General features: G+C 54.3%; 1 protein-coding gene across 3 annotated transcripts in view; it reads left to right on the top strand.

Annotated features, from left to right (window-relative positions):
• Positions 1 to 20742, top strand: part of ARHGAP26 (Rho GTPase activating protein 26) — a 102618-nt gene that overhangs the window by 78221 nt on the left and 3655 nt on the right. The window contains exons 20-22 of one of the 3 annotated variants that reach the window (XM_058034797.1): positions 1037 to 1190; positions 17392 to 17502; positions 20083 to 20174. In XM_058034797.1, the coding sequence (XP_057890780.1) occupies positions 1037 to 1190; positions 17392 to 17502; positions 20083 to 20174 (357 nt within the window). The other 2 variants (XM_058034798.1, XM_058034799.1) reach the window with 2 other exon arrangements.

Below are 20742 nucleotides of genomic sequence, written 5' to 3'. Positions count from 1 at the left end.
TGGTGCCCTGAGGGTTGAACTTTTGCAGAGCTGGGGACAGAGAAATGTCTGTGCTGCTTGTTCCCATAGTGGCTCATTGCAGATGGAGATTAATGAAATCCACGCTCAGAACACGTTGACATGAATCAGTGTCACCCATCCTTGGCTCACCTCTGGAAGAGAAGCTCAGCCTGAGCTAAACCAAGCCCTGTCCTGCTGCCCTGCAGGTGCTCATTCTGTCCAGGTGCCTGGGAAATGCAGCAGCTCCAGGGCTGATGTGGCATTTCCCTTTGGGGTGATGGCAGAGCTGCACCAGCACCCCAAGACAACCCTCCTGCCCGGCTGTTTTATGGCAGTTCCTTTCTGCTGTGTGCTCAGGATTAACCTTTCACACCACCCAGGAGTTCCTCTTGCACTCCTTTACCCTCCTTTGTATGTGCACAGGACACAAATTAATATTGCACATTCTCCTCACTCAAAAAGAGGTGGAATTGAAAGAGATTGGGAGCAAGGATTCCCTCTCACTACATGCTTTTGGGTTGTGGTTTGTCCATGTTATTGTGCGCCACAAAAATAATTTTGGACAGAGGTATCCTTGCAGTAGGACTGTGTGTTTTCCAGCTGGTGCCTGCCTTTCAGGAAAGCAGCATCCCAGAAGCAGCCACTCTCTGCCCAGGGCTGCTCTCGTGCCATCAGCGCTGCTAATTGCTTCTCACAAGTGCAATTACTGCTCCAGTGGCAAAGGCAGCTCCTGGAAATGAGTTAATGGGATTTTGGGTGGCCTGGCAGAGCTGAGGAGGGGGCCTGGGCTCGGTGGCTCTTTGAGATGCACAGTGCTGTCAGTGCTCACTGCATCTGGAGCCCAAAGGAGCCAAAGGGTACCTGGTATTTCTTGTGGTTTAGTGTATAATGTGTCTGTAACTAACTGAGCTCTGGGGCATGTCCCTGTTTGCACTGGCACAGGCTTTCCTGGGAATGCTCAATGCCTTCTCAGCCATTTGCTCTTCACTTTGGCTGCAGTGGCAGCTGATGATTCTTGGGTTTTGGTGTTTTTTAGAGGAGAATAGGAACAGCATCATCAACTCCAGCCTGGAATCTGTCGTCTCTTCAAATGCAAACAGCTTCCTCAACTCCAACAGCGCTCCCCAGCCCAGCCTGAACTCGAGTGATCTTGAACTAGAAGTAATTAAGCCCAACAGGCCAAATTCCCTGTAAGTACAATGGTAATTAGTGTTTTATAGACTCTCCATCCTTAATCCTTAATCAGAATTGTTTCTTATTCTCAACTTCAGCAGTCTGCTGAAGGATACAGTTTAATATTTGAATTTTTAATGGGCACCAAACATTTGCCTCAGTTTTTAACTCGGTCTAAGTAGTGGAATTAGTTACTGTGGGTTCCATCTGCCATGGGTTCCAGCTCTGATGGCTTTGCCCACGTGGAATATTTTTGAGCAGAGCTCTCCAGTGCTGCCCGGCCCATCTGGTGATAACTCCAACACACACAAAGGACTTTTCTTCTGAGTTCAATCCTGTGACTGTTGTCAGTACAGTTGATCTCCGGCCAAATCTGTGCTGTTGCTTCTGCTATTGCTTCCTTCATCTGGAAAGTTCAAGGGGAAAAGCAGTGACCTTAGCCGTGCCTCCCTGGGGAGGGCCGGGTTATTTCTGAGCCCCTGAAGCTGCCGCGGCGGAGCCCTGGCCATGGCGGCTCCGCTGGGGGAATTTCCTTCCTGCCAGCCCCAGCCAGCCCCGCAGCACTTTCCCACAGCAGCTCCCCTCCCCACCACGGGAGGATCTGCTCACATCTCCAGGAGACGCAGCCTGTTCCCCTGGAGCTCTGGGCACGCCCTGTGCATCCCTGGGATGGGCAGTGGGAGCACTGCTCCCCTTCCAGAGCAGGGACACTGTCCTTGCCATCCCTTCCAGAGCAGGGAGACTGTCCTTGTTCCCCTTCCAGAGCAGGGAGACTGTCCTTGTTCCCCTTCCAGAGCAGGGACACTGTCCTTGCCATCCCTTCCAGAGCAGGGACACTGTCCCTGTTCCCCTTCCAGAGCAGGGAGACTGTCCTTGTTCCCCTTCCAGAGCAGGGAGACTGTCCTTGCCATCCCTCCCAGTGCAGGGACACTGTCCCTGTTCCCCTTCCAGAGCAGGGAGACTGTCCTTGTTCCCCTTCCAGAGCAGGGACACTGTCCTTGCCATCCCTTCCAGAGCAGGGACACTGTCCCTGTTCCCCTTCCAGAGCAGGGAGACTGTCCTTGCCATCCCTCCCAGAGCAGGGACACTGTCCCTGTTCCCCTTCCAGAGCAGGGACACTGTCCTTGTTCCCCTTCCAGAGCAGGGACACTGTCCTTGTTCCCCTTCCAGAGCAGGGAGACTGTCCTTGCCATCCCTTCCAGAGCAGGGAGACTGTCCTTGTTCCCCTCCCAGTGCAGAACACTGTCCATGCCATCTCTCCCAGTGCAGGACACTGTCCTTGCCATCTCTCCCAGAGCAGGACACTGTCCTTGCCATCTCTCCCAGAGCAGGATACCATCCTTGCCATCTCTCCCAGTGCAGGACTCCGTCCTTGCCATCTCTCCCAGAGCAGGACACTGTCCTTTCCACCCCTCCCGTAGTCCCTGATGCTCCCAGTCCCCACTGGGCTGTGCCAGGGGTAGCTGGGGGCCAGTGGGTGCTGGGACAGGAGCTGTGGGCCTGGTGAGCTGTTGCCTTGGCTGGGTTGGGTTTGGGGTTTGGGGTGCAGCTCTCTCTCTGGCATTCGGGATGGCTCCAGGCCCTGCCAGGCTCTCCAGGCAGGAAGGTAAGTGTGGAACAGACACAGGCTTCATCCAGCTTCACCATCTGCTCTGCTTCCATCATCCTCCTCCTGCCACTAAACCCTGAGCTGCAGCAGCCCCACAGTGGCCTGTCCTCATCCAGGGATGCCCAACCCTGTGCTGTGCCTGCTCCATGGGGATCATCCCACAGCAGGACAGACCTCCCAAAGGTAGGACACCTCTAAATCAAGGCTGTGCTTTACATATGATACATACAGAGCAAAGATGCTTCTCTCTCTTGTGCCTGGTTGAAGCTCTGCAGTCAGTCACCTCCCATTCCTCAACAGGATGGCTTTAGTTTATCCTTCAAGGGGGAAAAAATGGTGTGTCTTGTCACAGAATGAGGTTTGTGAGCCTGGGTCTTGCTGAGACCTTACAAGGATTGGCTGCCAAATTCACAGTTTTTCAGATTCCAAGAGTTGTCTCTTCCTGATGATTTCTTTCTTAGGGGAAGTTGCAGAGGAATTCAGCAGCATAAGTGAGTTAAAGCCATGTGAGGCTCTGGGGAGCGGAGGCACCGTGCTGTTCCCCAGGGATTAGGTGAGCAGGCTGGCACTCAACCAGGTGTTTGTGCCAGCTCCAGAGCCTTTAGCTCTGTGAGCTGAAACAGGGCTGAGCAGGACAGCACTGGCAGCTCGTGGCTCTGACAGTGCTGGTGGCATTTGGTGCTTTTCCACAAGCCCAGTGATTGTGAGATAATTTCTGCACATGCAGGAGCACACAGGGTTTTGGTCTGTGTCGGGCTGAAGTTTGAAATATGGATCCTCAGGGGGCTACCACAGGGCAAATATTCTCTGTGACCCCAAATATTTAAATCAAATGTCTTTAATCCAGTCTTTCAATGAAGCAGCTATCTTGATTTTATTCTAAGTGTGTGTGGCTGTCACTCCCCTGGCTTACCCAGGAGCAGGGACTGTGTTTGTGAGAGCTCCATGGGGTTCTGCCCTCGGTGGGGCTGGCTTTGGTGAGGATGAGGAGGGTGAGGAGGCTGCCAGCAGCAGGTCTGTGCCCAGCCCTGCCCTGTGTTTGCAGGCTGGGCCAGGGCAGGGTGTCTGAATGGTGCCAGTGTCCAGCAGCTCCAGCCCTGCTCCGCGGGCTGCCCAAATCCTGTGTCCATAAAGCCACTTCTGTTTGGCCAGGCAGCTGAGAAATGTGGGCTCTGCAGGCAGCCCCGGGCAGCCACGCACTGTGCCCCGGGCTGGGGCAGCTGCTGCTGCTGTGTGGGGTTCTGGGGCTCCCCTGGAATCACCTGCCCACATTTAGGGTCTGTGGCCGTGGGAGGGTCTGGAGCTGCCTCGGGGTTTGTGCTCCTGAGCTCTCCTTCAGGACTTTGGGGTTTTCCTTGTGTTCCTCACAATGTGCTGTGATTTTTAGCTGTGAACCAGGGCTGCAGTGCTGGGGAGCTGTTCAGGAGGGGATCTCTCCTGGCAGCCCCTATGAGCCCATTGGGAGCCTGTGCCCACCCAAACTGGGAAGCTGCAGGGAAAGGAGTTGGTTCATTCTGATGATATATTGATTCAGAATATCCTACTGACATTCCTGTAGAAATAACTCCTGTGGATTTCAGAGGGAGGCTCCTTGGAGTGCAAATGTTGAGGCTGCAGGCCTGGGGCATTTCTTGTGTCCCATTTGCGACCGTGAGCACTGATGTGTCCGAGGTGGCCTTTAAATGTGCCAGCTGTAAATTGTGAGCACCATCTGTGAAATGAGAGATGTTTGTTTGAGCTTCTGTTTACAAAAGCCCTTGGCTCCCTGCTAAATGCTCGTGTGTCCCCCAGGTCTGCTCTGCCAGGAGCTGGGCCAGCTCCTAAATCCCCCTGGTGAGTGAGTGTCGCTCCTTCCCAGCTGCTGCAGCAGTGGCTGTGCTGGGCTGGGGTCCCCCCACCTCGGTGCTGGTCCCCCTGTCCCCTCCCCAGGGAAATGGGCTCCTTCTGAAGTGCTTTCCCTGGAGCACAGGCCACAGTCTCCAATCCAGAGGGAAATTGTTTTGCTGCCAGGCTCAGGCTCTTCCTTCCCAGCCACCAATCGGGCTTTTACGATGGGAATGCATTTATTTATTAGGGCTGGGTTTATTTTTATGGAAAAACTGCTCTGGGCAGGAGTTGTACTGGGTGAGTCAGCAGGACTGCTGTCCCGTGCCAGGAGCTGTCACTGTGCCTGCAGCTGCCTGGGCACCAGAGCCTGGGCAGGGATGGTGCCCAAAGCACTGCTGGGTCTCACAGCAGGTTTGTGTGTCCCGTTGGGTGTCTTTGTCCTGCCCTGCAGAGAGCATCTTCCTTAGGAAAAGCCAAGCATGAAGCAGAAAGCAGTGTGCCTCTGGCAGAGACGTGTCCTTAGCTGAGCCAGGGCAAGGACAAGGGAATGGCTTCATACTGATAGGAGAGGGTTAGATGGGGTATTGGGCAGGAATTGTTCCCTGGCAGGGTGGGCAGGCCCTGGCACAGGGTGCCCAGAGCAGCTGGGGCTGCTTCATCCCTGAGAGTGCCCAAGGCCAGGCCGGTCAGGGCTTGGAGTGACCTGGGACAGTGGTAGGTGACCCTGCCTGTGCTGGGGGGGCACTGGATGGTTCCAGCCCAGGAGATAGAACCAGTTTAACACCCATCCCAGGTTCATCCGTGCCTCCAGGCCTGCCAGTGTTCCCAGTGCTGGTGCCCATCCTCAGCCCAGGGCACTGCTGGAGATGGGGCCATGGGCCAGGCTGAGCCCCCACACTGCCAGCCCTGGTCCAGGCTGATGCTGCCCCTCCTTCACCCCAGGGACTTGGCATTTAGGGAAATAATAACCTTGGGAAACTCAGATTTAGTCAGTACATGTCTATTTGCATTTAATTTCATTTCCTCACTGACCAAGTATGGCTATTTCTTGCCCTCTGTGGGTATGGAAAGAAATGAGGAGCAGATCTAAGGTCTAGTGGTCATGAAAAAATAACCCAGTTACTCCAAGGAAGAGTGGTTATTCCCACATAAATAAATCTTCATTAGGCATCCCAGTTAAAATTGAACATTTCTCTTTCCATGACTTCTAATGAGAGAAATTTCAACCATTACTGTCTCTATCAGGGACTTCTGCAGGTGGCTGGGAGGGAGCTGTGGGGCAGGGGGACAGGGGACAGCACACCGGAGCTGTGGGGCTGGGGTGATGCTGCACCTTCCTCCTATTGCTCCGTTCCTGTGCTCTGCCCTGAAGGCCCTCAGCATCCCAGCATCATGGAACACACACTGCTTTGGCTTGGGATGACCTTCAAGTTCATTTATCCCACAGGCAGGGACACCTTCCACTGTCCCAGGTTGCTCCAGCCCTGTCCAGCCTGGCCTTTGGCACTGCCAGGGATCCAGGGGCAATGGATCAAACAGGGGAGGTTAGGGTTTCTTTGGAAAAATGGTCTCTTAAAAATGCAGGTTTCTTTGACAGTTATCAGCTGGGGCACATGAAAGCAGGAGCACGTGAGGTCAGGCAAACAGACCTTTCCCTGCTGCTGGTGCCTGTCCTGGGGAGCTGGGCAGGGCTGCAGGAGAGAGCAGGCTGTGCTGGGCTGTGCTGCCCATCTGTGCTCAGCAGAGGGGCTGTGCTGAGCCAGGAATGAGTCCTTCACCTGCCTGACCTGCAGTTCCTGTCCCTGTGCTCCCAGGCCCTTTTCTGCTGAGCTTTCATGGCTCTGCTGGGTGGCTCCTGTTGTTTATATTCCTGAAGAATAATGGCAATTAGAGGTGCAGAGGCGCAGGTCCCACCCTCATCCTGCCTTCCCGGCAGCCACTTTGGGAATGTCCCTCTGAAATGGCATCTCTGGGACTTCTGTTTAAGAAATTTACTCATAAATCAGCTGCTGCTGTCCCTGAGGAGCCTGGATTCTCACCCGCTCTCCTCCCACCCTGATATTCAGCCCCACTTTATCTTGGAAAGAGGCCAGGAAAATGCACTGGTGTTTTGTTTTGTTGTGTGTCAGTATATAAACAGTGACTTGTGCTCAGAGGGGTCCAAATCAGGAGGAATTTCTCCATGGAAAGGGAGCTCAGGCACTGGAACTGCCCAGGGAGGGTTGGAGTGCCCATCCCTGGAGTGCCCAAGGAAGGGCTGGAGGTGGCACTCGGGGCTCTGGGCTGGGGACAGGGTGGGCATCGGGCACAGCTGGGACTTGATGCTCTTGGAGGTCATTTCCAGCCTGAACGGCTCTGGGATTCTGTGTGTTCCTCCTGGATGGAGAGCTGGTGCCCAGGGGGTGCCAGGGGATGGTGCTGGCAGGGGTGGTGCTGCCAGCCTGCTCCAGAGGCTCGCATTTTACACTGGACCCTCAGGGCCCTGCGTGGTTCTCGCTGTAGCAAAGACGTTTCTATTTCACATTTCTATTTCACGTTAATTTCGTTTTCTCGTTCTCTGTTGACGTGGAATTGCAAACCCTGTGTTCAGCACAGGGGCTCTCCATGGCTGGGAGCTGCCTGGGGTGGGACCATGGAACTGCGAGGAAATAGGAACTTGATTAATTGCGAGGCTTTGGGCAAAACAAAGCTGTTTCTTCTTCCTTCCAGTGCATTGTGGCCGCCTGGCCGGGAGCCACGGCGGCCCTGGAGCAAGCCAAGAGCTGGGAGAGGCGTGCTGGGGCCAGCAGAGCAGGGCTGGGGCTCCCTGGGGACCCTCCCCTGCTGCCGTGTCCCCTGCTGCCCTTCCTGGGGCCGAGCACCCCGGCTGTGCCGGGCACCCCTGGGTGGCTGCAGGGACCCAGCTGGACACTGGGGCTGGGGCAAGTGCGTGCCCCCATCTGCTCCCTGCAGCCACTCAAGCTCAGCCCAGACCCCAAAACTCTGCTCTAATCTGGGTTTGGATCGCCGGGGCCAGCCCCGAGGGGCGGATCTTCAGCTGCCAAACAATAAATGGCATTTTTGGGGGATTAGGTAAAATCTTGTCATCAGAGCAGCTCCAGAACAGCCTTATCTGAATGTCTCTTTAAGAGGAGCAGACCAGTTCCCAGCTGTGGTTCCAGGCTGGGACAGGGGGTTTTACACCCAATATCTGTGGTTCCAGCAGGGTGGGATGGCTGGAGCTGGTGCGAGAGGTGCCCTGGTGGCTCCCAGCCCTGATCCCAAGCCCAGGCTTTTGCTGCTTGAAGTGTTGCCTTCCAGGCAGGGTCAGGGTACTCAATTATTTCACCTCCCCTCAATACCTCCTTGTGTGGCTGCTCAGGGTTGGCATCCTCTGTCCCTCACATGGGGTTGGTTTGTGCTCAGGAGGAGCAGAGATTGCTGCCAGGCTAGAACAGAACCCGCCTATCTCCCAATCCTCATACTTCAGAAAAGCTCCTAAAATTCCCAGTCTGCTGCTTGGCTGATTCCAGATGACATAACATTCAAACTATCCTGTGACTTATTTATTTTTTTTTGGTGCAGACTGTTGTGAGGGTGTCTGTGTGTTTGTTTCTTTTAGAGCAGTTTTAGCTTGGGAGCCCTAGATCATGCCTGTGGTGAGAAAGCTCCATAAACCAGAGTGATTCAGGGCTCTGGCAAATGTCCTCAAACCTGGCTCATGGAAACACAAGCAGCAAACTCAGTAGACTCCACAGATAAATATACTTGAGGCTTAGTTGCTGATGGCCACATAATCTTTAAATTTATATCTATATCTCCATATATACATGTATATGTACAGATTCCATGTAGAAGGTTGAACTTTATGATCTTGGAGGTCTTTTCCAACCTTAGCGATTCCATGAATTCCTTCCTTTGTTGTGCTTAAATAATGTATTTTCTGAGCATCTGTATCCTTCCAGGAGGAATTTTAGGATGTGTGGAAAGGAGCAATGCCTGTGGGCTGCAGGAGCAGGGGTCGGTTTGGGGGGGACAGAGGTGGATTTCCCTTTGAGGTGGGATGTTCCAGGCTGTTTGGACAAGAGAAGGCCCCAGCAGTGGGATCTTGCCTGCCCCAGCATCTCTGTGTGCTGGGGAAAGCTGGGCTGTGTTTTCCTGCTGTGTGGGCTCTCCACGGGCCCTGGAGTTTGGCACAGCAGCTGTGCAAAGCTTGAGCTCCTTCACTTTTCAGTCAGCTCTTGGTCTAGAAACTTTCCACAGATTGAACTTGAAAGTGGAGCCAAATACTCTCATAAAAAGAGTCTCCAGCCCTGTGGGCAGCCCCATGTGACCCAGTGGTCACAGATCAAAACATTTCCTCCATCCCATCCCCTCAAACAATGGCAGTGTGTCAGGCTGAGAGCCCTCTGCTAACGGCAGCAGGAGGAGCTGGGTGGCTCTGAATCCCCTGCCTGGCCCTGGCCATGGGCTCTGGTGGCACAGGGGTGTGTGAGAGGCTGCAGATGGACAGACAGATGGACAGATGAACTTCAGAGGCTCTGCACTCCAGGCCACCCCGCAGCTCCTGCAGCCTGACTCCCACCATCCCAGCTTTTCCCAGTGCTGCCCCTCAGGAGACTCCTCAGATGTTTCTGCCTTTGAAGAGCGCTGTTCTATTTGGGTGATGCTCTGGGAACATCTAAGGGTGCTTCTCGCAAGCTGAATTAATTTAGATTTCCTTGCAAGAGTTCTAAAAATGCACCTTAAACTTCAGCAGCACATGATGCTTAAGAGGCAGCTTTCTGGAAAGCCTTGGAAAAAAAAGAGATCTTGCACTTGCTTTCCTAATTCCTGTAATTAGTGTGGAGATCGCAGCATCTTCTTCAAAGAAACTGCCTCAGACAAATATTGGCTAATGGAAATTTTACTTTCAAATGGAGCAGGATTTGAAATGTGTCCCAGTCACTGTGGGGGGATGGATGCAGGAATCAAAGATGCTCCACCAAAGCCTTCCCAGGGGCAGTGACAGGCACTCTGTGTGCTGAGCTGCTGTGTGGAGCTTAGGATCGTCATCCTGCTGGCCAGGACTCTCCTTTTCTCTTTCTCCTCCCCTGCCTGCCTTCCCCCCTTTGATTTTGGGGTCCTGGGGTGTTCTGCCTGCCCCAGCCTGCTCAGCCCCCCATCCAGCTCTGCTCCCAGCCCCATTGCTCAGTCAGTGTCTGAGTTTCCTTTGGGCAGAATCTCAAGTGTGAGCCCAGCCAAACCTTTCATTGAGCCTGCTGAAAGCAGAGTGATGGTACATTAGGTCTTCCTGCCACCTATAAATGTCACCCCAGGTGAAATATAGTAGAGAAACGGCCAAGTGCATTCTTTGGTTCCTCTTTTTGCAGAGAGGTCAAATTCAGAACCGGGGACATGGCCCAGACTCTCCCTTGTAAGTCTTTTGACAGCTCTGGGGTGTTTCTGAGGCAGTGCTGGGCTCCAGCCCCAGCACACAGCCCTGGAGTGCTGAAAGCATCCCAGAGCTCCCCCGTGGCCTGGCTGGAGGGAGCTGGGCTGGCACAGGGGACGTGAGCAGGGTTCAGATGGGGACCACCCCATGGGCCACCCCTCCCACCCCATCCCATTTCCCCTTCCCCAGCAGAAGGCTGACAATGCCCCCAAAGGACTGAGCAGAGCAGGGCTGCTGCTCACAGAGACATCCTGTCTCCTCTGAAAGGGGATCCTTGTGCCTAATTAATCTCCTAAATTAGCTGGAGCTGCAAGGTCTCTGCTTTCCCCTCACCTGGGGGTAACCCAATCCCGTGGCTGCTGTGCAGACACCGGTGACAGGGCAGTGCTAAGCTGGGACATTGTCACAGCCCCTGCCTGTCCCCAGGCTCGCACCGTGCCCTGGGGGATCCTCAGGGAAGGTGTCCTGGCTGGGCACAGGGGAGGCAACTGCTGGGGAGTTGGGTTGGACATCACAGCAGCGGGTGCAGCGCAGGGAGATTGGGGAAAGCACACAGGAAAAGGAGTGGAAAAATAGCTAACCATGCAAAAGTCAATTGAATGCATTAATCTCTGCTCTATTTGATTTCTGGGAAGGTTCTCCAAGGCTACATGTCCAGCTTGATGGCAGAGAGAGAAATTGAGGCTGGGCCAGTAAATTGGGAGGGTTGTGGTGCTCACACCTCCCAGCTGTGCAACTGCAGGAGGAGAGTTGTGCTGGTTAGAGCTGCTGAGGCAAAAATGCTATTACAGTTTGGTGGTTTTAACTGAAAAAAAAGATGGAAAAAGAAAGAACAGAACTAAGACGGTGTTTCTTTTGATAAATATGATCAAGTTGGATTGTTTCAGTGTTGTGGTCTGTGGGGTTTGCAGAGAAAAGCTCTGATCAGCTTTTGTAACTGGTGTGTGCAGAATGCTGCAGAGCAAAGCAGCATGAAGCCAAACGGACAAAACGAAATCAGAGAAACCAAGAAAATGCAGAAAATTATTATGCATTCTCTTTAATCATCCATTATTCTTAAATCACCTTCTCAGGCCCAAGTAATCCCCATTGTTTTTCCCACTGCGTGTGCTTTCCGTGGGCAGCGCTGGCTCCTCGTGCAGGGAGGAGATTTACACACTGAAAAATGAGAGTTTGAGCCCATGGTGCTAATGAGGCTCAGAGGAGCTGTCTTTGTTTTCTGTTAGGATCTGAGCCTGGAAGTGGCCTCCTATCAAGTTATGTTGGGAATATTCCTTAGCCAGGAATGAATTTTTTACAGTGGGGAATAACTGTTCTGGTTGTTTCCAGAAACAGCTTAAAAAGTGAGAGGAGCCTCTCTCCCTTTGGAGAGCTGACAGTGCAGTCCTGGGGGAGTTGTGCTGCCATCCCCAGGTCTGTGCCCTTCCTGGGGGGTGGCAGAGCAGTGTTTCCCCCCTGGGAGCTTGTGGGGCAGAGCAGGGGATCCCCCATCGCCTGCCTTGGGTCAGCCAGGATCCTTCCTGCAGCAGAACAGCTCTGCCAGCCAGAGCAGGGCTCAGCCTGGGGAAACAAGGACCAAATTCCCTCCCTTTGCACCCAAAGCCAGGCTCCCAGGGTGCTGGGGCAGCACGGGGTGGGTGCTGCAGGGCTGAACCCACCGGAGCCTTGGGCAGGGGTCAGGGCTGCCCTCCCTGGGGCAGGTGGTGGTGGCTGGCAGCAAGGACAGCATCCTTCTGTGTCCCCCCCTTCCCTGCAGCTCTGAGCTCCCAAAAGGAGGTCACCCTGAGCCACACAGCTCCGTTTGGCTGCTGCTGGCTGGCAGAGCCAGCTCGGCAGTGCCGTGGGGCCGCCCGGGGCACAGGATGTGTTTAGCTCAAATATTTGATCCTCCCGAACCCCCCACAGCTGAGCTGGGAGCTGTGATCCCACAGGGACTTTAATTTCCTTCATTTTCCAAGGATCCCATATGGCTGTTGGGGTGGCAGATGGGAGAGTTTTCTTTTCAGGGGGATGTAAGATTGCAGTGCATTGAATGCCAGAGAGGAGTGAGATTTCTGGAGGGCTGTTGAGTTCTGCTTAATTGCAAACAGAATTTGTTGGTGACTAATGCACCCAGCCTTGCAGCATTATCTCATGTTAGAAGCTGTGGCACGATGGAGAAGCCATGACTAAGGCACTGGTTCCTGATTTACCAACACTTCCCTCCTAAACTGCCGCTTTGGCTCCCTGCTGCCACATTACAACTTTTCTATTAATAATTAAGAGCTTTAACACAGTTTGAAAGCACTTGGTTCAACATAAAACCTTCTAGCCTGATTTTGAGTCAGCTGAGAGCCTTTTGGGCAGAGAGGAAGAGGGAGGGGGGTATTGATGGAGCGGAAAATGCAGCTGCTGAGCAAAAGGTGGAGTGAGATATTGGGAAGCAATCCTTCCCTGGGAGGGTGGGCAGGTGGCACAGGGTGCCCAGAGCAGCTGTGGCTGCCCCTGGGTCCCTGGCAGTGCCCAAGGCCAGGCTGGACAGGGCTTGGAGCAGCCTGGGACTCTGGAAGGTTGGGGTGGCACTGCATGGGCTTTAAGGTCCCTTGCAGCCCCAGGCCATTCTGTGACTCCAGGTCCTGTCCAGGCAGGTTCGTGAGGAGCTGTGGCTGCCTCCATTCCCTGCCCTGCCCATCTCCCCTGCCTGTCCCAGTGCTGGGACCATGTGAGAGCAGCCACTGCTGGGTCTGTGGCTTGCTGGTGGTACTGGTAATTCTCTGGTTCAATCAAGTCGTGCAGCTGTCACTGAAATGCTGTTCCCTGTTAAGATGTCACCATGTCCTATCACCTGGAGCTCACCTGGCCGAGGACACCTGTGCTGGCACCAGGCTGGTGCCTTCCTGCAGTGCCTGCAGCGCTTGCTCATGCTGAGAACTCTCCCACTGCTGACTCTCTGCTTGCTCCCTGACTGTCTCCAGCACTAGCAGCAGGCCCTGAGCTCCGTGCCAGCATTCTGTACCTGTCACCTCCTCCCTGTGCACCATCGAGCACCACCGTCTGCGCCTGGAGATGGGAATGTGGGACAGCAGCTCCTCCCCAGAGCCAGAGCTCATCCTGGGCTCTCTCCTAGTCAAGTGGAAAAGCTTTTGGATGGTTTCTGAAATGACTAAAGCAGGGAAATATTCCCACACACGGGAAATCAGCCAAGCAGCAAAGTGACAAGACAAACCCATGTGCTAAGTGTCATCAGGATTACAGAGGGACACGTCCGTGTTGTTGGAAAGAAGATTCTGAAATCTGTGCTGATGGAGATGGGGAACTGGTAAATGGAGATGTGGGGAAGGTCTGTACTGAAGAATTTGAGTCTTTTTGGACCAGTTTGGTCAAGTGATGCTGACCACAGGCCATTCCAGCTGCTTATTTTTTTAAATTTCTTTCAATTTTTCCCACCCAAACGAGCATGCAGCAGCATTGCTTCTGAGAGAGTAACACTGCAGAAAATTTAACATCATTTTTTTTGCATTAAAGTACCAAGCACAGGAAGAGCCCTGCCAGACTGGAGTCCTGTGAGCTGGTGGTCAGGTCTGGGGTTCTGCCAGGGGTGCCCAGGAGCTGCTTCCTAGAGCCCATCCATCACTCCAAGCTTTGCTGGGACCTGCTGCACTGCTTGAGCTCCATCAGCTTCCCAAACCCACGCTGCCTTCCATTTCATTTAGGCAACAGAGCCATGGCTGCTGGTGAGCTGCAGTCTTGTCCTTGTTTCAGCAGAGCTGAAGTGCTCTGGCATTACATAAAGCTGTAATTTTCTTTTTTCTTGTTACCTTTGAGAAGAACCTTATGTTCCGCAGCTTTGTTCTATAGGAACAGATCAGGGAGCAAAGGGCTGGGTGGTCCTTGATGTATTTTTCTGCAGTCAGGTACTGATCATGTCAGAAGGGGAATATTGTTGTTTATTCTTGAGGTGCTTTCATGAAAGGGCTGGAATGCATCAGTGGGCTCTGCCCGTCCATAGCTCTGAGATGTTCTGTGGCAGAAATAGCCCTGAGTTCCACAAAAATAAACAGGTTGTAAACATGTTTGAAGTGGAGCTGATGTCCTCTCGGCCAGGAGATCAAAGCAGCAGAAGTTGTCTGGAGACCTGCTGAGAGGGGCTCTGAGAGCTGCACATGCCTGAGGGCCTGAGCCGGCCGAGGAGCGCCAGAGGCAACTGGGGGAGGAAGAGCAATGAAAGAGGCAGCTTAGGAGAAAAGAGCACAAACTTTTTTTTTTACCTCCAACAACTCCAGCAGAGTCTTGAAACAAGAGTTACTGCTTTTTTTCACATGTTTGGGCAGCAAACTAAACATCTGCATGGGAAAGGCAGTGGTACGGCCGGCATGGGAAGCAGGGAGGAGGATTTAGCTCCTAAATTTGTTTCCAAGTACTGTGTTTGCTGGAAGAGTGGGATTGCCAGAGGGACACATGGAGTGGAAGATGCAGGTGCCCCTGCAGGTGCTGTGGCATGGTGCCCCCCTTGCCCAGCCCGTGCCCAGCAGAGCTCCCTCCCCGTGGGATCACAGCCACTGCCTCCGAGGCGCAGTCAGACCAGCCTCAAGATGCCTTGGGCTACGGACTTGTGGAGTTCCCCCAGCTGCTTCTGCTAGGGAAAGGTCCATTCTCACCTTGGAAGACTAATTTGAGCCATTGCTTTGTTTCCTGCTTCTGATGGTTTTGGTTCTTAGCAATTTTCTCTGTTTTGTTTCCACTGTGCACCCAACAGGAAGAGCCCCTCGCAAAGCCCTCCTGAGTAAGAAGAAGAAAAAAACTTCCAGCTGACATTTGCTGCCTGCAGGCAGCTGCCAGAACTTCCCCTCAGCCTCTCACCATCTCTGCTCTTTTTGTGAGAAACAAAGGAAATTGGATCCTACAAGAAAACTGTTTTCCAAAACGCCAGAGACCTCGGGATAGCCCGTTCCCTCCTGTGTACTGACATCTCCAGCGAGGCAGGACTTGGGTCTGGCAGTCACAAAAGCTCAGGAAGGTGAAACTCAAGCAGCAGCTTGAAAATAAATACCTGTGTTTCATGGGAGGGAGGTGAACCCTTCATACCCATCATACCCCAGGGTCTGTCGGTGCTGGGCAGCAGCTCTGATGAGTCCTGAGCTGTCCATGGGTTCTTCTTGAGGAAATGATCTGGAAGGACTTGCAGAGCAGCTTGGTCACCATAGGACCATGTTCATCTCCTCTGTGAGCACCCGATGGGTGCTCTGCACACCCCAATGCACGCACTGGAATTAGTGACCCGCTCTCTCTGTGGGTTTGCTGGGCACAGGGTGTTTTCTGTGGCACCAAGGATCCAAAGACACCAAAATCCTGCTCCAAACTACTGTTAACTTCTCAGGCAGAGGCTGGGCCAATTTCAGGCTTTTTTCCCTGATAATTCTGAGATCCTGCTGGTTGCATTCCCCGCTGGCATGAGTGGAGCAGGCACACAGTGGTGGAGCAGTGACAGCGCCTTGAGGAGAAATGAGAGCTGCATTCTTTTGCCATGATTTCATCTCAAAAAGTGCAGTAGCAATTTCCAGTCCTGGAGCCCTCTGTCACTGGATTTTCCTTCCTTTGTGCAATGGAGAGGACCAGGGCTGGTGGCAGACACTGTGCCCATCCTGTGCTGGCACACCCAGTGCCATGTCACAGTGCCCATCCCATCACTGGCACACCAGTGCCATGTCACGGTGCCCATCCTGTGCTGGCACACCCAGTGCCATGGCCTCTTGCACCTCGAGCCTGCTGCCCACAGCCACAGTGCTGAGAGGGTTGGTGGGTGTTGGTGGCCACTCTCAGCAGGACAGGCTCAGCCACATTTTGGTCACCAGCTCATTGCCCCTCCTAGTCCCACCTTGGGCAGGCTCCTCTTGGAGAAGGGAATTGCTAAGCTATCACTTTGAAAGAAGTGGTGTTTAAAGGGTTAATTTTGGCAGTTTGGGATTATTTGTGACCTTGGTAGCACCTCCCATTAGGGGGTGGGGATAGATGGAGCATCTGGTAAGTACCAATGGCTGTCAGGTTTGGTAAAGACCAAGGAAAGCTCATTTTTCAAAAGATGGACAGTTTTTATGATAGAATGCTGAAGAATTGTTTTAAATAGTGATGATTATTAGCAGAACATTTGGAGGATCTCGTTGATAGCCTGCCTGACAGCATTCCATGTTTTCCAGCCTCTGGTGAAGTCATGCTGCACACGCTGCTGTATCCATTTCTCTATATGTGTAATCTTCTGACATAATAAAGGTGTTGCCTGTAATTTCAGAGGGAATTAATCAGTGTCTGTTGAATCCAGTGACACAGCTTCTGCAAGGAGTCCAGCCAAGAGTTTGGCCTTAAGCAGAGATGGTCCAATTTCCATGGGGAAAGCATCCATGTCATAAATATCCCCCTGTGGTGGCAGCCAGAGGACACTGGGCAAGGTTAAACCTTGGTCTGAGCTCCTGCAGGGCTGAGGTTCTGCACGTGTTCTGGAGCCACCATTCCCTGAATCCCTTCCCTCTACCCCAGGAGGCCCCAGCTGAGGGATAAGGACACAATTCTGGGGGTTGTGCCCTGTCCCCACCTCATCAGACCTGTGTGATCAGAGGTACTGTCCCTCTCTCAAGGAGGAAACATAAGTCAAGATGGTTTTACAAAACTTTTTGTTTTTACAGAGGCACTTGCAGTGTGGAGAGAGATTCCTGGTGTTTTATCAGGGATGGAGTTTCTAATCTGAATTGGATAGGGAATACCAATGAGTGCTAAGCAGAGAAGCAGTAAATTAATCACGCTGGTATTTTGGTACAGTAATTGCTTTTTGGTGAACTTGAGAATGACCTGAATTGAACAGTTTGGAAGGACCCAAAAACTTCTGTGTGCAATTACCAGTTCAGTAACTCGACTCAACTCCAGTTGACAGCTGTGGCTTCAGGAATCAGCACGAGGGGAAAAAGGGATGTAAAAACATGGAGAACAAAATCAATGCCATTTTTATACACTGAATGTGTGAGCACCACAAGTGACAGACAGAGGGGGTGGAGGCTGCTCGCAGGCATCATTAACGACCAGAAATACCAGCAGCTCTTTCTGGGAGCTCTGGGGGAAGCACAGGCAGGTAAGTGGCGGTGCTGCAGCACACGGGGTGCCAGGTGCCATGGATGGGCAATGGAGTGGGGTTTGACTGGAAGATCCAGCTCTTGTTGTCCAGATGAATGCAGACTCAGCCTTGAAACACTCCCCAAGGTCTTGGCACCTCATTCTGTAGCTGTGTCTCACGCTCAGAATGTCCCCAAGGCACTCGCTATCGTCGGCTGCCGTCTGTGTGTCTCTCGGTTGCTGTTTGTTGCTGTGCTGGCACGTTGATAAGGTCTCTGGTTATGTCTTGCAGCCCTCAGAATCCAAGCCCAACGTCACCCCTCTCACCGTCCTGGCCCATGTTCTCTGCGCCATCAAGTCCTATGCCCACCTCCTCTACGTCCAGCGACTCATCCCCCATCAGGTCTGTTGCACAATTCGCTTGGCTTCTTGTTGCTTTTGCTGCTTCTGTTGGATTTCCCTGGTTTCCCCCACTTCACCTCCCTTTCCCTTGGCATACTGCTCGAACCCTCCCAAGCACTGTCTGCACTCAGCAAGAGGGGAGCTTTCAAAGCCTCAAACCCTCCCAGGAGAGCCCCTTGGACTGCCCTGAGCCAGGCTGGAGCCTGCCCCCAGGTGAGGGGAGCAGGGGCTGTGCTCGGCGTCACTGCTGGGCCCAGCTCAGCTCAGCTCAGCTCACTGCTGTGCTGGCTTTGCTCTGCTCTGTAACAGGTAAGAAGTGTGCTCTGGGGTAGCACCACAGCTGGCACTGCCCAGGGTCCTGTGCCCTTGGCACCAGCGATGCCATCATGCTCTGAGTGCACCATGAGCCTGGAAATTCCTTTTGTTTTCCACCTGATGGTCTCAAGCACTCCATGTGAGCGGTGCCTCCTGGCAGTGAAGGACCCTCTGGAGTGGGAGGATTGTTTGCCCATCCTGGTTTTTAAGTGTTTGGGAGCTGCTCGTGTCAGGCAGCTGGAATTTGGAGAAGAGAGATCTCCATCTCTTAGCAGCAAAGCCAAAGCCATTCCCAGCTCCTGGGAGTTTGGTGTGAAGGGGAGCTGCTCTTGCCTTGCTGCTTCCCTGGGCTCATCCGAGGAACTCAGGAACTTCAAGTCCTTGGAAAGATAAAAACTGGTAAATCACTGATCTGAGAATGGTGACACCTTGTTCCTCACCCCAGCAGCTCCTGGGATGCTTCATCCCTTCCCGTGGCCGTGTCCCAGCTGAGCAGCAGTGCTGGATGTGTCTGGCTGCTTGAATGACCAGTGCCTGGCTGGCACTGGCACTGGCACTGTCACCACAGCCTGGCAGTGTCCCAGCTTTCCACCAGCCCTGCTCCAGCCCAAAGCTGGGAAGGATGGGTGGGAATTCCAGGTGCAGGGACAGCTCTGTGTGCCTGTGCTGTGCCTGGGGAGCCCTGAGCTCCCTCATTTTCCTCTCTCTGCCAGCAGTTGCTCCATTCCTGGCTCTCGCTGCTCCAATTCCCTCCCCTGCAGCGTGGGCACGCTGACACTTCCAGCAAAATCTAATGGCTGTTAAATCTTTTCTACCTTCAGGTACAGGCTCTAAAGAAGTGCAGCAGATTCTTCACAGACCTGCTTGTCTTTGTGTTTTGAAATAACCTTCCCCAAGTGCTAATTCTTCCTTGTGAAATTGTCCTTGTGGTTGCAGCTGCACTTGGATGGGTTTGGCAGAGCGGGCCCAGGGGCAGTGGGTCAGTGCCAGCACCTGCTGCCACCTTTGCTCTGTGCCAGCCTCTGGCCAGTGATGGCCCCTCAGATACAGAACATTCTGGCTCCAGCCTGGAGGAGACGAGGGGACCCCTGGCTTGGGCTGGTGCTGTTTGGGCACCAGTGTGGGCTCCAGTCCAGCTGGGCTCAGACTGGGATCTGCACTGGGGGGAAACGTGGCTCATCCCGAGAGCCTTCAGTCTCTGCTGGTGTCTCCCTCCCTCCTGGGCAACAAGGTAGCCCAGCAGAGCGGCAGAGCCCTGTGAGGGCCGTGGGGTGCCCAGCTCTGTGAGGGGTGTGGGGTGCCCAGCTCTGTGAGGGGTGTGGGGTGCCCAGCTCTGTGAGGGCCGTGGGGTGCCCAGCTCTGTGAGGGGTGTGGGGTGCCCGGCCCTGTGAGGGCCGTGGAGTGCCCAGCCCTGTGAGGGCCGTGGGATGCCTGGCCCTGTGAGGGGTGTGATGTGCCCGGCCCTGTGAGGGGTGTGGGATGCCTGGCCCTGTGAGGGCCGTGGGATGCCTGGCCCTGTGAGGGTCGTGGGGTGCCCAGCTCTGTGAGGGGTGTGGGGTGCCCAGCCCTGTGAGGGGTGTGGGGTGCCCAGCTCTGTGAGGGCCGTGGGATGCCTGGCCCTGTGAGGGCCGTGGTGTGCCCAGCTCTGTGAGGGGTGTGGGATGCCCAGCCCTGTGAGGGCCGTGGGGTGCCCAGCTCTGTGAGGGCCATGGGGTGCCCGGCCCTGTGAGGGCCGTGGTGTGCCCAGCTCTGTGAGGGGTGTGGGATGCCCAGCCCTGTGAGGGGTGTGGGGTGCCCAGCCCTGTGAGGGCCGTGGGGTGCCCAGCTCTGTGAGGGGTGTGGGATGCCCAGCCCTGTGAGGGCCGTGGGGTGCCCAGCCCTGTGAGGGGTGTGGGGTGCCCAGCCCTGTGAGGGCCGTGGTGTGCCCAGCTCTGTGAGGGGTGTGGGATGCCCAGCCCTGTGAGGGGTGTGGGGTGCCCAGCCCTGTGAGGGCCGTGGGGTGCCCAGCTCTGTGAGGGCCGTGGTGTGCCCAGCTCTGTGAGGGGTGTGGGGTGCCCAGCTCTGTGAGGGGTGTGGGGTGCCCAGCTCTGTGAGGGGTGTGGGGTGCCCAGCTCTGTGAGGGGTGTGGTGTGCCCAGCTCTGTGAGGGCTGTGGGGTGCCCGGCCCTGTGAGGGCCGTGGTGTGCCCAGCTCTGTGAGGGGTGTGGGGTGCCCGGCCCTGTGAGGGGTGTGGGGGCCCTGTGCCCACTCTGGTGCCTCTCTTGCAGCTCCCCCCTGCGCAAGGCCCGCGCTCTCTATGCCTGCAAAGCCGAGCACGACTCCGAGCTCTCCTTCACGGCCGGCACCGTGTTCGACAACGGTGAGTGCTGGGCCCCTCACGCCATGGCCAGCCCTGCTCCCAACCTGTCCCACAGGCCCTGCACACCCCCTGGCCTCCTCCAAACCCTCCTGTGCCTCCCAACCCCTCCTCTAAGCTCAAGGGAGACCCTGGTGAGCTGTGCCTGCCTCAGCATTTGCCATTCCCTGAGTTGTTCTGTGCAAGGGAGATGAGATTCTGGATATCAGCACCAGAAGTACTCAGGGTAGCTGCTGTAATGCTTTGTGCAGGAGATGGGAAAGCCACGTGCGCTTTTTCCCTCAGGATATGAGCGCTGGAGCAGGTGGGCTTTGCTCACTCAGACCATGCTAATGAACTCAGATTTGGTGTTTCCTGCACCAAGAGTTTGTGCCCCATGGAGCTGAGCAGCTCTGGCTTAGTTATAATCCCAGTGTAACGAGAAGACTTTTTACTGCTTTCCAAGTCATTCTTGGCTTTTAAATGTTAAGCATTGTCATTTGGGAAGCTGCTACCACATGCACTGTTTTTGCCCAGGGATATAGAGGCGAACACAGCAGAAAGGGGAGGAGAATGAATACATGTGAATTAA

This window comes from Melospiza georgiana, chromosome 15 (assembly GCF_028018845.1).
Source record: "Melospiza georgiana isolate bMelGeo1 chromosome 15, bMelGeo1.pri, whole genome shotgun sequence".
Lineage (NCBI taxonomy): Eukaryota > Metazoa > Chordata > Aves > Passeriformes > Passerellidae > Melospiza > Melospiza georgiana.
This window is presented reverse-complemented; position numbering and strand designations above follow the sequence as displayed.